This window comes from Synchiropus splendidus, chromosome 4, assembly GCF_027744825.2.
Source record: "Synchiropus splendidus isolate RoL2022-P1 chromosome 4, RoL_Sspl_1.0, whole genome shotgun sequence".
Lineage (NCBI taxonomy): Eukaryota > Metazoa > Chordata > Actinopteri > Syngnathiformes > Callionymidae > Synchiropus > Synchiropus splendidus.
In genome coordinates this window covers 2,615,741-2,632,095 of record NC_071337.1, presented here as the reverse complement: position 1 = coordinate 2,632,095, position 16,355 = coordinate 2,615,741, and the positions used below count along the sequence as shown (strand labels likewise).

Genomic DNA, 16,355 nt, shown 5'->3' with positions numbered 1-16,355 from the left:
CTCCTCACTATCTCCGCCTTGGAGGTTATGTTTTCTACAGTGTTGGTCTGTCTGGCTGTCTGTCTGTGTGCATAATTACTTAACAGATTTGGACTGAATTTTCAGGAAATGTGACGGCAAACAAATCATTCAATTGGATCATTGGATCAGCTATACACACATTCAAGGTCTCCAATACTCCCCGGTTACCACGGGGTTGGGATTCCTCGCTCTCACCACCGTGGCAAGGGTTCCATTCCTCTCTGGGAATTAGGTTTTACTTCTTTAACAGATTCTTTATTAGTGGAGGTTTGTACTCTCTGAGTGCTTTCTAGTATACGTACATTTCCTAATCCTCACGCCCCCCCCTGCAGTGCCTTCATTTATCCTCTTGGGTTACTATTTGAAACCCACCGTACTAGCAGGAGGGTGACAGGGATTCTCTCGCTGTCACAATTCCAACCTTCTACAACTTCTGCTCTCATCCTTTTTTAACGTAGCCATCTTGCTCTTCAATGTTAGTGTCGTGTCCAGATCAAACTCTAGAAACAAACTCTTCATGTTCATTTCAGTCCTGAGAAATGAAGTTTCAAGTGGTCATGGCGCAGTAAACCTGATGCCCTGATGTAGTCCTGTCTAATGCCAGGCCTGGGGGCCAAGTCCGGCCGGCCAGGTATTTGTAGTGGCCCGCAAGCGTGCATGGTTTGTTCCAAATCAGATCAATACTTGGTGCAGAATTGCTGTATTGATCTCTTCATCACTTGTCGTGATGTGTTTGATGAACGGTTGAGTGTATGTTGTGCACCAGGAAGAGTGTGTCGTGAGGTGCACTCTGTGGAGAGTTAGCGCAGGGTGTGTTTTGAAGCTCACCCTGTGCGAAATGTAGCCTCAAAGGGAGGCGGATTCAGCACAGGTGTTGCGAGTCCTGTCAAAGGTCTGCCAGTGTCACCGCTTCTTCTCTCAGCTTCACTGCTGCTCTCGTGTCAAGCTGTCTGAGCAGGGTGGAGGTGCCGTTCCCACCTGGGCCAGGTCCACCAATGGCACTTCTTAGTAAAGTAAACCCATCACTCATCGTTCTGACTGCTCGGTATGAGGAACATTGGAGGGCAGGGCATGTGAGTGGCACCAAGGGAACAGCCCGTCTCCTCAACTCTCTGATGTCTCCACCGAAACGTGGCTTCAAATCAGCTGTGGAGATGAAATGCAAAGCTGCTCAGCTGCATTCATGTCAGCATGGCGCCGCATCCATATTCAGATGTTCTCAGCCAAATGCAGTGGCTTATTCGTCACATTCTCAACAGCGTTTCCTCTCCACACTCGAGATGATCCTGTGCACAGGCGGCAACCTGCCTGCTCTTGAGGGCTCATGCCACTCTCCGGCCTGATGACGTCACTGGAATGTGATGCCGTACCTCAGTCCTCAGTCCTGCCCTCCTGCTCCTGCTCTGGAGGTGTCGCTTGTTTCTACACGCAAACAAAAAAACGGTGTCCTGCTTTGCCTCAAAGGCTAGTGTGGAGGACTGACAAGTCTATGGTGGTCTTCTGTTCACGTCCTGGCCACCAGCTCCAGAGCAGACAAGTCAGTAGATAGTTTTGGCTTATTCACTTACTCTACACTTATCTTCATCACTATTCTCTCAGTCCTTTGAAATATTTCTGGTGGTTCCTGTACGACTGCTCCCCCCGCAGCATTTCACTTGCAATGCAGTTGCCCCTCCAAACAGCCATGAACCTCTCATGTCCTTCTGTGGTTGCGATGCCCTCAGATGAGTGGCGCCTCTTGAGTGTGGGCTTTTCGAAAGTGCTCCAGATTGATTTCCGGTTTCAGGCGCTGTTTTCTGTAATCATGCTCCGAGCGGGTCAGCGGAAGGGCGGGGCGGCCTAATCATTTTAGTGTCGGCGTGAAGCTGCGAGGGTGGATATCGATTGAGGACGGGGCGAGTCAGAATGGAGAGAGCGCACTTTCCCTCGCACGAGCTTTGTCTTGTTGCTCACATGGTCGCCCACCTGTCACACCAGCGGGCGATGGCTCCACCCGGACATCAGTCCCAGAACCGTGTCGCTGGTGAACCTCCGACACCAACTGGTCGTCTGTTTATTTCCCACTAATTTGGACGTTGCATGTCGGGAAATGAGGTCAGCGATGAGTGCGCTGCTGTTAATTGCCTGACACACACGGGCAGCTCCACCCTTGTTACAGTAAGTGTTCTGGCCTATTAATCTCCGTCCAGCTAATGCCTCCGACTGTTCGGGTCCAGAACCTCTCATGGAGTTTCTCTCTCTGAAGGAGCAGCAAGGGCTGAGAGCTCTGGGAGAGGCTTCCTTCTGGCCGTTGATATGGTGAGATGAAGACAGCTAGGACCAGTGGTTTGGTCCAGCAGAGGGCTTCAGGTGCGAGACAGCTGTGGCTGCGATACAAAGATCCTCATCCACTTATTTCATCTGAATTAGATTTCATGTTACTGTCCATCAACATTCTTTCATCAGCCATTCCACTTTTTTCCCCTCTAAAATGTCCATTAAATGTGCACACACGTCCAAAATGTCCAAGTATCACTATGGTGTAATGATGCTCCTGTGTTTTCTTTTCCATAGAAAGCACTTTTCTATGTTGCTTCTGACTTCTCAGTGAGTTCAGAAGAGGTATCAAGTGTCACAGCGTGACATCATTTCCCTCGACAGTTAGATTTAAGGCCCGCCAGAGTTGAGGAAGCCACATGGCTACATATAACATCCCCTTAGATCCCCTCCTGTGTGTGATGTTGTAAAGATGTTCTTCACCGCGAGGTGACGGCGTGTGGGGCTGCGCGCTGAATCACCACCCTCCCCTGTTGACTGACTGAGCACTTCTATTTCTGAAGTACTCCAAGTTGCTTAGGAGAGTTTTGACCTGCAATGTCTTCACTTCTAAAAGTGTCAAGGGCGCGACCTTCGTTGGCTGGGCCACGCGTTGACCTGCGGAGGCAGGCGCGGGTGTTTCTCTCCGGCCTTCTGCGTCTCCTTCCTTCTCATGTTGCTTCACACAAAGAGGCTCTGACAGAAAGTGGTCTGAGATGCCAGTCAGAAATGCGAGGCGTTGATGAAGGAAGGACAGATGGCTGTCAGGAGGGACAGGTGCCTCAACAGACGCGGTGAGAACCACATGAGTCAAATTAAGCAAGCTCAGGAGTTTACTGCTGGGAATTTGCTTGTAAAGAACAAGCAACCAAGTGGAGCGTTTCGTTGTTATTGGATTATGTCTGAACATAAATGACCCACAGGAACACACTCTGGAACCTGCGTGACAACACACTGGCACCTTCACCACGACTGTGAAATACAGACCTGTGGACGCCTTTAATCCTGTTACATCAGCAGCAGGGGCGAAGCGTCCATCCATTGTGTTGCTGCTGTATTGTCAGCGAGGCTCATGGTCGGTGCCGGGCAGCTCGGAGGTCAGGAGGAGGGCGGCGAACGCCCTCATTCATATAAAGAAGTCACAGTCAGACTGTGTCATTGTCTTCCTGCCCCGATACAAAGACAGCTTTGATGCCTCCTCTCTACAGTCTGCCTCACCCTCCTCATCACAAGGAACTCATTGTGATGGCATGTGTCTTGCTGCCAGGGACTCGCCATGCAAGTACATGTGGCGGGTCGCAGACGTGAGAGGGAAGACTTTGCAGCCACAGCAGGAGATGGATTTGCATGACCTCCACGAGAGTGAAGTGAGCAGCTGGGATAGATGTGAGAAGCTGCTAGCTCCGTGCCGCACCTGCGCTCAGCGTGGCAGGGAGAGCAGACCGAAGCTGCGCATGAAAAAGCCCTCCCATACCAACTTCACGCTCAGCTTGCGTGCACAGATCAGACCTGGCACGCAGCGGAACTGAAACAGGACACGACAAAAATCTACTTTTGGTGGAGCCTTTGAGCCTGTTTTATGTGTCGGGTTGTGTTGGACCGAGCCGACCGAACGTTGGCTGCTGCCCCAAGGGCAGATTTTTTTTTCTTTTTTCATCTACCCGTCCTCTTTCCGCTCCGACACCTCCCTAATAGCAGCCTCTGTGAGCATCAATCAGCTCGGCCCAAAGTGGAGTCAAATCAGCCCCTGCCCTCTGGTGACTGCACTCTGGTGAACTCTGGTGTTTGGTGTTTTTTCCGTCCACCTTGCTGTCACATTTCTGCTGCAACTTCCTGTCCACCCTCGGCAATCGCAAATGGGCCATATCCTGTTGCCATTCTTCAAGCGTGGAAGTGTTCAGCAGCAGCAGAAGACCCCTGGTCTGGAGGTTTGCTTCCTTCCACATCTGTGATCTGGCTGTCGTGCTCCCCAGCAACACTGTCGCCAACATGGCTCCTGCCACGCTCAGACACATTGCTGCTTGTTCCACTCGCTCAGCTCTGGCCTCGCAGCTGGAAGTAACAAACACAGTTTGTGTATTACGTAATCATATCCCTGCTCCACACTGGTGCTGGAGACACCACAGGCGTTCCCCTCCCCCAGCCAGGCCGGGCATCTGGACTAATATGGGCTCATTGTATTTTACAAGCAAAGGGTATCATCAGGAGGCAAAACGCTGACGGAGCGCTTCCTTTTCTGCCGGCTGTCCAGGGGCCACAAGACTCTCCAGGACAGCTCCCGCGCGGATGCAGCACTTTGCTAATGCTCCTCTGTTCCTCTTCCCCTCAAACCTCCAGACATTTCTCAACTCTCATCGGCTGCACTCATTTACGCAAAACCCACACGCAGTGTTTGTTTTGTTGGAGTAGGATACACAGCAACATGAGCATGCTGGGTCTCTGATTTGGTCCCAACGTAGAGCTAAGCCTCATCAGCTCCGTCTCAGCAGGGGCTGGTCATGTTCACATCATGGAAGGGTCTTGTGTTGAAACCTACCCGTATTTATCAGCTGGTACGCTCAGGTCTCAGACCATGTTCTTCTGTTCCATCATGTCGCTCAGAGCTCGCTGTGCCCTCTCTTGTCTCACCACGTGCTGAGAGTCTGTTGAGCCTGTCCATCCAAGTGTGGCTGGATTATCGACATGAACATCACAACATCCCTCTCAGCAAGTCGGCCCCTGACGTGCATTCAGCTTCAGGGAAACCAGTCTGGCTGCCTCCAGCTGTCTGCTGCTCATCTGAGGCTGGGGTTTAAAGAACGATTCACCATTCCTCGCCATGAACCGGCCTCCGAGTCCAGACACCCGACAGCAACTGGTCCAACACATAACTGAAGACTGTTGATCAGACTTGGCAAACTCAAGGCCCCAGGGCCAAAACTGGCCTGCCTATCATTATATGTGGCTACAAGGGCTTTGGATCCTCTAAGTCAGATCCAGAGTGCCCAGGAGTGCGGTTTGCTCGCAGATCAAACTTGGTCTTGGACCAGACAGCCAGTCAGAGTTGTGCTGCCGTAGAGACAATGGACTCTGTGTTCTGTGGATCTGTGTGAGGAGGAGAAGACAGGTGACACGAGGAAGGAAAGAGAAGAGGCATGATGAAAAGAAATGCAGCGATGCGTCAAAGTTGGCAGCTGTAGGAGGAAATATGTGCGATTAAAGTGCCCTTGCTAACGTTGACGGCATGGAAGTGGAATGGTGTGGCTCTTGTCTGACTGATCCCAGCAACCTCTGAGGTCCTGCTGCTCACCTCGCTTGTCCACTGCTGGTGTCCTTTTCTCATTCCTCGACAGCAGGTGGCTGTTTTTGGGTCCATCTGGGTCTCCAGGCGAGGAGTCATCTCAGTGTCTATGCTCTCTCACCGTGGTCTTGGTTTTCACCTCTCCAGACCGATCATTCTGACTTCACATCCAACGTTCAGTTGACTAATCCCAGTGTCCCTCCACAGCTCTTCGACCGAGTGCGGGAGGACAACCCCGACTTCCACCAGAAGATCATCCCCATCAGCAGCGAACTGATGCAGCCGGGCCTGGCCATCAGTCCTGAAGATGTGGAGAGGCTGACCGCCTGCATCAACATCGTCTTCCACTGTGCTGCCACCATCCGCTTCGATGAGCCCCTCAAGTAAGAGCCTCCTTTCTTCAAACAGCTCTTCAGCACTCGGCTGGTTCAAGAGCCATGTGTTGAACTCAGGTGAAGAGAAAGGAGCGTCAACTGTTGCCGTACATCATGGAGGTTGGAAGGCCTTGAGTTTGAGCTGAAGTGTTGAAGTCTCCATGATCGGCCAGTTCAGCGCAACAGGTTCAGATTTACATCGACGCTTGAGGTTGGATTCGTTGAAGGAGAGGAGCTCAGACCTGCACTAAGAACCTGCATAAAATCATAGTCATACGTCAGTGTGAAATGTCTGTCATATACTTGATCATTAATTCCAGTGAGTGATCTGGAACTCACTCACACAACCCAGTAGAGACAGGGTGAGAAAGTCAGTGAAACTTTAGTTGAATCCAGCTGGTTGACTAGAACACCACCAACGTCGAACCACCTGCTCCGCTGACCAACCTTCTGTACCTGCCGCGGGGTCTTCTGGTCAATCTTTGCTCTTATTTCCCCAAAGCTAGGTGACAAAACCTAGCTGCTCAAGTGTCTCCAGCTCTGCAGTAAAAGGCGTTGAACATGAGTCTTGTCTTTGACAGTCGGACACAGACCAGGACCGTTAGAAACTCCTCGTCTGGTTCCTGTCATCAGCAGCTCCTCGTCCTCGTTTTTCCAAATTAAACCTGTGTGTGTCCGAGTCTGCAGTGAGCTCCAGCTCTGTCCTCGCTGGTGAGGGGGGTCACAGACACGCTCACTCACAGGGACACACACCTCTAGTGGATTCAGGTTAGATGGGAGGCTTTTGTTGAAGGTCTTATGGAACTCAGTTTTTTCAGGTCGGTGTTGTTTGCTGCCCGGTGAGGGCCTCTGTGGGTGTGTGGTTCCAGGGAGCGTCATTTCAACAGCCTTCCTGGTTGGAAAACAGTGATTCATGCATGCCTCTTACTGTGCTCATGCCATGAGTCTGAGCTTTCTTTTGCACAGCAAAAGGACGAAGCCCACACGGTAAGCTGAGCTGACCGAGTGGCCTGTGGCCCACAGCCACTAACAAGGTCCACCTGACCACAAGTGAATCAGGTCGACCCACCGCCGGGGCCGGCGCTGCGAGGCCTCTGCTCGCTCAGTCTCTGACACCTACACTGCACCGCGTCACCACGGAGTCAGTGCTGCCGTGGAGACAATGGACTCTGTGTTCTGTGGAGGAGAACACAGATGACATGAGGAAGGAAAGAGAAGAGGCAAGATGAAATGAAGTGCAGCAGCCGTAGGAGGAAATATGTGTGATTAATGTCCACCATTGAAATATGGATTATTGATAAAGTGTAGAGTTAGTGAACATGTGTTATTGCTGTTATTGGGTGGCTCCAGCCAACGCTGCTGCGCTGCAGTTCACCAGAGGTCTGACACGAGAAGCTCACCCAAGGGTGAAGGTGAACCAGCATGAACCTCTTAACAAGCTACACCTCCAAAACACAACAGTGACAAGACACAGGCGCCGGCTGTGTTTTCTCTCAACAAACAAGTCTGTTCTTTCCACAACATAAACAAACAGTCGGGTACAAGCTCTCACGGCTCCTGACGAGAGTGGAGAAGGACAAACTTTAAAACCTGCCCTGTTCACCTCCTCCCTGCGCTGAGAACACAACAGGCCAATGTTGAGAACATTTTAACCCCTGAAACCCCCTTCATTGATGTGATGAATGGGCTGTGGTCCATTTACTGAAGAGAGCTCAGAAATGTTTTCAGCACTATTTCATTAACTATTCAACTACGGAGAAGGTGGACAGCTGAGGATGGTTCTCAGAGCTTTGTCTCTCCAAGACCTCGCACAGATGAACTGACCAATCAGGAGCCAGTCGGACTGAGGTGTAGATAGTGAAGCGTCCAAACATGAAGTACTCCCTCCACTTCTAAGGTGTCTGAATAAACATCTCTGCTGCGGTGGAGTGGCGAAGGACAGTGACAGTGTTGAGCAGGAGTCAGAGCCAGTCGTCTTCGCTAAAACACTAACTCACACGGCATCATCCCGTTTGTGCTCACCATCTGCTGCCCGCCACCGACCTCAGACGAGTCCCTCCATCACCTTGCTCTCACCTCTGTCTCCACGGCTCTCTGGCAGACACGCCCTGCAGCTGAACGTGATCGCCACGCAGCAGCTCATCAGCCTGGCCCAGCAGATGCACCACCTCGAGGCCTTCATCCACATCTCCACCGCCTATGCAAACTGCAACCGCAAGTACATCGACGAGGTCATCTACCCACCGCCAGTGGAGCCCAAGAAGCTCATCGAATCTCTCGAGTGAGTCTGGGAGGTGGTTGGTTGTCCTGGTGGTGAGGCCCTGTGAGGTCCACAAGGGCATTGTTTCCCTCATTTCTACTTTTCATGTCAATATCAAGGCTTTAAGCCTCTAGAGGAAGTTTATTTTTGGCCTCAAAATTGCCTCTATTTTTTTCTTGTTAAATGCATATTGATTGTCTCTCTCTTCGGTTGACTTTAAGTGCCCCTCACATAAGTTTCTAATCTTTTTTTTCCCAAAAAAATGGCTAAAATCCATCCCAACAGTTTTTTAATCATGTTTTGGTGCCAAACAAAAATGCTGGCAAAGCCTGCTGAGTCAAGTTTTGGAGAGACTAAAGTCACATGACTGTTGGGCCTCTCCTGTGACCAATCTTAAATCAGTCAATCTGTGGCTGTGTATAAAAGATCCCCAGCACATCAGACCTTCACATCACCAGCAATCACCTAGGATTTGCCCTGAAGAAGGTCAAGGTGCTCCAGGAGTGGCCAGCGCAGTCTCCAGACTTGAGCATCATTGAGCATGTCTGGGGTAGAGTGAAAGAGGAAGCGTGGAAGACTAGACTAAAGAAGCTTGGTGAGCTGTGGGAGGCGTGGACGACCCTGACATCCCTGATGATGTCATCCATACATCGCATGAGTCACTCGAGCTCATGGAAGTCATACAAGATATGCAACATCTTTTGAAGTCAGTTATTTGTTGACTTTTCACCTTGCTCTCTGCAGGCAACAACACTTTTGTCTCGGACATTTTTGTGTTCATTTCTACAGTGAGGCAAATTTATTTTTGGGTTTGGGTTTCATATGAACCATTTCTAAAATCAAGTCAAGTTGTAGTTGCAGTTGTTTCTACAAAACGGATACGACTTTTGTCAGGGGCTGTATGTTACGAGGTGAAAGAAGAAATGAGCGTCATATTGATGTCATCCCTAATCCACGTCACAACCTTGTTCTTCAGGTGGATGGACGACGCCATCGTGCAGGACATCACCCCGCGGCTCATCGGCAACCGGCCCAACACCTACACCTACACCAAAGCCCTGGCTGAGTGTGTGGTGCAGCAGGCGCAGGACCAGCTCCCCATCGGCATCATCAGACCCTCCATTGTTGGAGCCAGCTGGCATGAGCCGTTCCCCGTGAGTCCTGGGCTCTGCCGGGTTGCACTTCCTCCGTGAGAGGCGGGGTCAGACTGAATCAGAAGGCTGGACTCTGCTGGGACTTTGGGCGGCCCGGGTGATGAAGAGGGGACTCGGGGCCAATGAGAGGCAGAGGGCAGGCAGATGCTGACTGGCCTGAGTGAGGAGTCAGCTCTTGTCAGGAGCTGTGACTCGGGAAACTTGATGACATCATCACGTGAGCATGCTCGCTGGAGTTAACCTCTTGTTTTTCTAATCTTGCCATATTGCGCCAAACTACCTCTCTCTTCCCTGCACTAGTGTTACTAGTTAAGTTACTTTTGGTGTGTTTACTTCAGTTACCAGGGAGAAATCAGCAAAAATCTCAATTGCTTCTCAGACTCTTCACCTGATGATTTCTGGTGAGGTGGCAGAGCTCTGTCATTGGAGAGCCAGTACCTTGTCACCTCCTTCACTAATCGATATTTCGCATCCGTCTAACCCTCAGAGAGGCGGATGAGGATGGTTTCCCCGCCGAGGTCAGCGAGAGAAGCTGTGTTTACACTCTGCAGGCAGCCCCTGCTCATGTTGAGCGGCGGTTCTGGCAGGAGACGGAAGTTGGTCTTGGCTGCACAGCTTCATTGGCAGCCATTTCTGGTCCACATGCTGCGAGGGAGGAGAGTCGGCCTGCAAATATCCGGGTTAATAGTGTTGAGCCAGTTTAGACTCTTGAAGTCACCTGCTCCACGATAGATGAGGGTCGGGTCGGTTCAGTCTGGCGGGACCACAACAGCTTGTCTGTTGTCTCCCTCCTGTCCTGACAGAGCAGCCGAGTCCAGCTTGTTGTTGCCCCTCAGGGAGACACAAGCTCCTGGCGTTGAAGCCTGCATCACATGGATGATCAGGCCCTGACCTTCTTCTGCCCTCGTCTAGAGTCGCTATCTGGTGGTCTGGCTTGCATGCTGGTTGCTAGAATGAACGTGGTTGTCAACTTCACCTGCTCCTCTCTGGATGGGTTCGGACTGTTATCAGGAGCCCGGAGGATCTGAGGACCAGATCAGACTTCCATCCCTCTTCAACTCACTTACCGGGCCCAATTTACCTTGTCAGAAGCAGTGTAACAGACGGGCTCTTCCTCTCCAACAGGGCTGGATCGACAACTTCAACGGGCCGAGCGGCGTCTTCATCGCCGTGAGTAGACCTGTCTACGTTCTTCCGCAGCCGCAAACCTGGAGCTCAGATTGTGTCTGTCGTTCCTCAGGCTGGCAAGGGCATCTTGCGCACCATGAGAGCCAACAACGATGCGGTGGCCGACCTGATTCCTGTGGACGTGGTCATCAATCTCACCCTGGCTGCTGGCTGGTACACTGCCATTCGCAGGTCAGTACTGTGAAACCAGCTGTGGTGACGGGTCAGTCAGTGCACATGGGGAACGATGCTGGTCTGTGAGGTCCAGTCCTACTGAGCCTCTTCAGCTAGCCAGGTGCCACAAGTGTGTTTGTGTTTCACCTGTTTCAGATGAAAAGTCCCTGACACACACAGAACTGAAGTCTCCGCCCACATTTACTGGATTAAAAAAAGTCAAATATTTAGGGATTACACCAGACAAACACTTGAAGCACCATCGTCGGCAAATTCCAATCGAGTAGCATTTAAACAAGCCCAGCTGCAGATATGGAGCCTGATGTAGTTCCTCCTTTACACAAGCAGGTGGCCGCACCTGTGACTTCAATCTGCGCAACATTTGTGGGCGAGTTTACATCAGAGTTTGGTGTGAATAGAGTTTGAAAACTGACCCCCAGTCGAAGAGAAGAGAGTAAAACAAGTTGTGTGTGTTCCATCCCAAACTTTGGCTCACTCTGACGCATGTACCACCAATGTGCAAGCAAGTTGTAAAAACTCCGGACCAGGAACAAACAAGACGGCACCACTGTAGCAGTCAGCTACAGTCGGCCAAAGCTTTTATGGCCGATATGTTCCCATGAAAGTTTTACAGCTGTTCCTCACCCTGCTCTCTGCACTGGTCACAAGACAGCGGATCTTCACAATGGTGACGGCCAGCACTGATCCACGTGCAGAGCAGCTGCCTGCTCTGTGGGAGGGGGTCAATATACCCACCAGCACCTGGGACTGAACCAGGCTGTCTTCGCAGTGGACTGACAGGATGGTCGAGCTAAACAACATGCGCACATGTGGAAATGTGGACCCTCTGTTGTGACTAACATCTGTAAATGTCTTTTTTTAGTCCCGCAATGGTCAGTGTTGAAGATCAGCACGTGCTAGCAAGTCAGTCTTGGACAGTCTGTCCATTTCTCAATGAATAAATAGTCATAACAAAAGCACAGCGTGTGGCAGCCAGCTCAAAGGCAGCTAGCTTGATCATAGGAGAAGGAAGAAGGTGTCCTGGGACAGGTGTGAGAATGTCTCTCCAGGTACCTGAAATAAAAGTTAGGTTTTAACCCTCCAGTCCAGCATCAGCCCTGCGTGAGGAGTTAGTGCCTCGTAAATCCCAGCGCCAGTGTTCGAACAATGATTGAAGAGTGTTTATCACTGTCCTGACCTTGACCTGGTGTCGCTTCCCTTCCAGACCCAAAACTGCCTTGGTCTACAACTGCACCACCGGAGGCATCAACCCGTTCCACTGGGGGGAGATCGGTAGGTTGATTTTCCTTGCTGCTCTTGCTCAAAGGCCGCGGCGTGACTGCTGAGGGTTTGGATGTTAGTGCTCACTGTCATGTTGGGGATCAATACGCTGCCGCTGTGATGTAATGTGTCCAGTTTGACCATGGACAGTGGCGCCCCCTGATGGAGCCAGAGAGAGGAGCAGTGGTCCGACCATAGCAGCATGTGTCTCGCCCAGCTGTCCCACTTCTGACCACATGTCAGCTTTTGTTTTCCATACTCATCCGTTTATGATCTGATTCAGGCCTGCGTGCAGTCAGCCTCCCTCCAAGGAGGAGAGGTGTGAAGGCTCCTTCACAAGGTCGGGATGAAGGTCAAAGCTGCCAGTTCTGGCCGTTCTCCTTTACAGTGTTTCTTCTCATCCTTGTGGAGGACAGAGGAGGAGGCTCTGCTGCCTAGTCATTCATCTGCAGGCGCCTTGCCACACTCTTGGTTGGATCCTGATGACAAGTGACCCACTTAGCCAGGGAATGCCCTCCCGGCTTGGTGCGTGTGAGAGACGGGTCACCGCCGTGTCACGTGATCTGGGGCGCCTGTTTAGAATTGGTTAACCTCACTGCCAGCACCGGTCAGTCCACATGCTGTCCAAGAGGGGCGCCACGCCAACGAAGCCGCGACCTCTGAGGTCAGGGGTCGTAGCGTGAAAGAGAGTCCATGTTGGATTAGAGCGGGGATGAGGTCCTGGCAGCTTCCTCGCTGATTATTAAACATGTCCCCTCCGCCGTGGGACTGACCAGCAGATGGCTCGGAGCTGGATTAGGTCTCAGCGGCGCCACCGCTGGAGGACAGGTGTCTGCATCGATGTCAGAAGTGGAGTGATATATTCATGGTTCTGTGGCCGCTTTTCCGAAGGTGACCATCTGGTTGGACTGTGTGATTAGCGCTCGGCTCCTCGGGTCTGGCAGCGAGACCCCAGATCGGACCCGGCGGCCACAGCTGGCTGTCACTTCATATCTGGCCTGCGCCGCTATCATGCATCTGTTGCTATAGAAACCAGCGGAGCGGACCCAGTTGGCATGCTGAGCGTGACGCAATGTCTGTGGTCACATGGCCGCTCTCTACAGTACAGTGTCTTGGAGGAGGGGTCGACTGCTGCTGGGGTTGTGCAGTGGACGCCACGGTGTAATCTCATTACTCCACGGTGAGAGTTTCCAGCACAGTGACGAGGGATTATGGTGTCTGAAGGGAGCCCAGTACCCAGTCCTGGTGTGGAGACTCCCCACTGGTGTTCTCCAGCCAGCAGGGGCTGTACTCTGGACTGGACTAGTTTCACCTGGGGACCTGGGCTGAAGAGGGACATGAGGCAAGTGGGTCCTCCAGTGAACGTTGTGCTTCTGGTGAAGGAGTGCGGGACCATCAGCCCCGGTGACATGGTTCTGTCCGGGCTGCAAGCAAAGTTCAGGGCTGATACTGCTTCATAAAAACCGGGGTGGGTTCATCAGCACGTTTATTTGGTGCCGAATGAAACAGTCATTCTGGTGTCCGGACCTGCATCCAGCAACCCTGCAGTAGACAAAGGTATTTAGCAGAATTTCCTTTGGCCCCTGGGGGTCACAGCTCATCCCACTTCACCAGTCCATGTCCCTGCACTGTTCTGAGTTGGTCGTCGAGATGGAGTCACGCATCTGTCCAGGTGTGAGACGTGCTCTCACTTCAGCTCCAGAGGAGCTGTGTGTGTTTGATGCCGCTGTCACGTGCGTGAACGTCACAGCTAACTTTATGCACATCAGATATGTCATTTGACAGAATCACATGGTTCAGACAGTGCAGCTATTGTAATCCAGTCTGACTTGGTTTCTGCTTTCAGAGCACCACGTGATGTCGTCCTTCAAGAGGAACCCTCTGGAGCAGGCCTTCCGCCGGCCCAACGCCAACATCACCTCCAACTATCTGATGAACCAGTACTGGATCTTGGTCAGCCACAAGTTCCCCGCCTTCATCTACGACCTCTTCCTGCGTCTGTCGGGTCAGAAGCCTCAGTAAGAGCTCCGCCCTGCCGCAGCGCTGTCCACCGCATGTGTCCCGCTGTGCTCTGACTCTCTGCTGCTTCAGGATGATGCGCATCTTCAACCGCCTCCACAAAGCCATCGGCCTGCTGGAGTACTTCAGCAGTCAAGACTGGGAGTGGAACTCTGAGAACGTCAGCATGCTCATGAGTCAGCTGAGTCCAGAGGACAGGAAGGTGGGTGGGTTCTTGTCGTTCCTCCGCTCGCCATGGTGTCATCACACTGTTGCTGAGCTACAGGGAGGTGTGGTGCAGACTGGAACTGAGATGTATGACAGTAGAGTCATCGCTGCGATGTTCAGAGATGAAGATACTGAGGTTGGAATTGGGAGAAAGGACCAGATCACCGTCTTCCACTGGGAGAAGTTTGGAGACACAGTTAGGGAGGGCAGATGTTTGGACTCATGGAGAGGAGAGACCATGGAAGGTGGAGATGAAGGAGAGGTGGAGGACTAGAGCGAAGGTCACAGGCAGCTGTGACAATGCTGGAGATGCAGAAACAGACACTTTCCCAGTCATGGTTTCATGGACTTTCAGACCCTGATAAACTGAGTAGACGAGCCAGGCGCTCATGAGACTAAAGAAGTGAGAAGATATCAGCTGTGACTTGAGAACAGGTTTGAGCAGGAGGAACCCTCCGCTGGAGTTCAGGGCTGCTTCATTGCACCATCTGGTGGCAGGTGTTGGAACTGCTATTCAAAATCCTTCTCCTCCTCCTCCAGATCTTCAACTTCGATGTTCGCCAGCTGAACTGGCCGGAATATATTGAGAACTACTGCATCGGCACCAAGAAGTACGTGCTGAACGAAGACATGTCCGACATTCCCGCTGCCAGACAGCATCTGAGGAAGTAAGTGGCGCCCCCCTCCGTGTGCTTCTGGCACTACACCCCCACTCAGACTGTGTGTTTCTGTCTTCCTCCCCGGCCAGACTGAGAAACATCCGCTACACCTTCAACACCGTGCTGCTCGTCTTCATCTGGAGAGTCTTCATCGCCCGCTCTCAGATGGCCAGAAACATCTGGTACTTCGTGGTCAGCCTCTGTTACAAGTTCCTCTCCTACTTCCGGGCATCCAGTACTTTAACCAACTGAGAGTTCCGGGGCCGGCGCTGTCAGCAGAACCCGCATCAGAGATCCTGCCTCCCACCCAGGACGACTCCTCCCCCTGGTGGATCAGCAGGAGGAGTCTGAGGGCAAGTGAAGATGTCCAGTAGCCATGTTTAGTTTGGGATTCTAATCCGCACCTTCAGCCACCAAACACGTCCGATCATTCTGTCTCTCTTCTCAAAGTGGCCAACTATATATGCAAGCAGGCTTCTGGTGTGGCTCCCGCCTCGTCTCCGTCCCGCCCATCTCAGTTCGATGCCTTTGATGCTTTCATTTCTCGCGTGACAGACGCCGGCGGCAGGTTGCGTCGAGGGATGTGTGGATATGTGGTAGAGCGAGACGTCACGTGTCAAAACTGCCTTCCTAACCAGACGACGCTCACGGGTGCGTGGGCTTCAGGTCCTCCTGAGAGCTACTGCTGAGTGTATTTGTCCAATTACGAGCCCAAGGTTAGTGAGATGCCTCCAGATCTCCTTCACCCTCTCCAAATCCACTGGACCAAACATTGAGGAGTCCCGAACAGAACATGTCAGATCTGTACAACAGTGATGGAGGGATGTTTTATCACAGCATCAAACAGTCTTTAATATTAGCTGCACCTAAAATACGTATATATTTAAATGAATTTTAATAGTTGCACCTTCATCCACACTATGGTTTTATGGAGTCCTGAAAAGACAGACTGAGAGGGGCCGGGCCTGGTGCCTTGAGGAACGCCGAGGTGATATTACTCTCCTCGACCCAGAATTGTAATGATTTTATTTTTACCTTTTAAACTAATTATTTAATGATGAACACAAGCATCTCCTTGTTGGACATCAAGACCCCCGGAGCCAAGACTCGGATTAACACTCTTGACTCTTCATTAGACAAATACACTCGCGCCACTTCGGGGAGACGAAACCGCGACCGGGAGCTTCGACTTTTCGCCTGTTTGTACAGCAGTTTGTACGTTTCCTACTTTTACATCTTTATACTTGGTGCGCGGCCGGAGCGTGGGGACGAAGGCGGTGGTGGGAGAAGAGTTCGTGTCTTCATCTGGATGATAAAGGACAGAGCAGTGTGTTTTCTAAAAAAAACAAAAACAAAACAAAACAAAGGCAAATCAAAGTGAAGCAAAAACGCTCAGAAGCCATTTGAAGCCAAACAGCCATAGATAAACCTGAGTGACTCTCATCCCTGCTGATGGTCCCAGCC

The 16,355-nt window shown here is 51.7% G+C and overlaps 1 protein-coding gene across 2 annotated transcripts in view; it reads left to right on the top strand.

Annotated features, from left to right (window-relative positions):
- si:dkey-97m3.1 (fatty acyl-CoA reductase 1) overlaps positions 1-16,253 on the top strand; it is a 31,340-nt gene extending 15,087 nt beyond the window's left edge. For both annotated transcript variants that reach the window (XM_053863163.1, XM_053863164.1), the window contains exons 3-12: positions 5,804-5,979; positions 8,072-8,251; positions 9,207-9,384; positions 10,510-10,554; positions 10,625-10,743; positions 11,951-12,018; positions 13,853-14,024; positions 14,098-14,227; positions 14,773-14,900; positions 14,981-16,253. In XM_053863163.1, coding sequence (XP_053719138.1) covers positions 5,804-5,979; positions 8,072-8,251; positions 9,207-9,384; positions 10,510-10,554; positions 10,625-10,743; positions 11,951-12,018; positions 13,853-14,024; positions 14,098-14,227; positions 14,773-14,900; positions 14,981-15,143 — 1,359 coding nt within the window. In that variant the 3' untranslated portion in view covers positions 15,144-16,253. The remainder of the gene's footprint in view (positions 1-5,803; positions 5,980-8,071; positions 8,252-9,206; positions 9,385-10,509; positions 10,555-10,624; positions 10,744-11,950; positions 12,019-13,852; positions 14,025-14,097; positions 14,228-14,772; positions 14,901-14,980) is intronic.
- Positions 16,254-16,355: the final 102 nt, after the last annotated feature.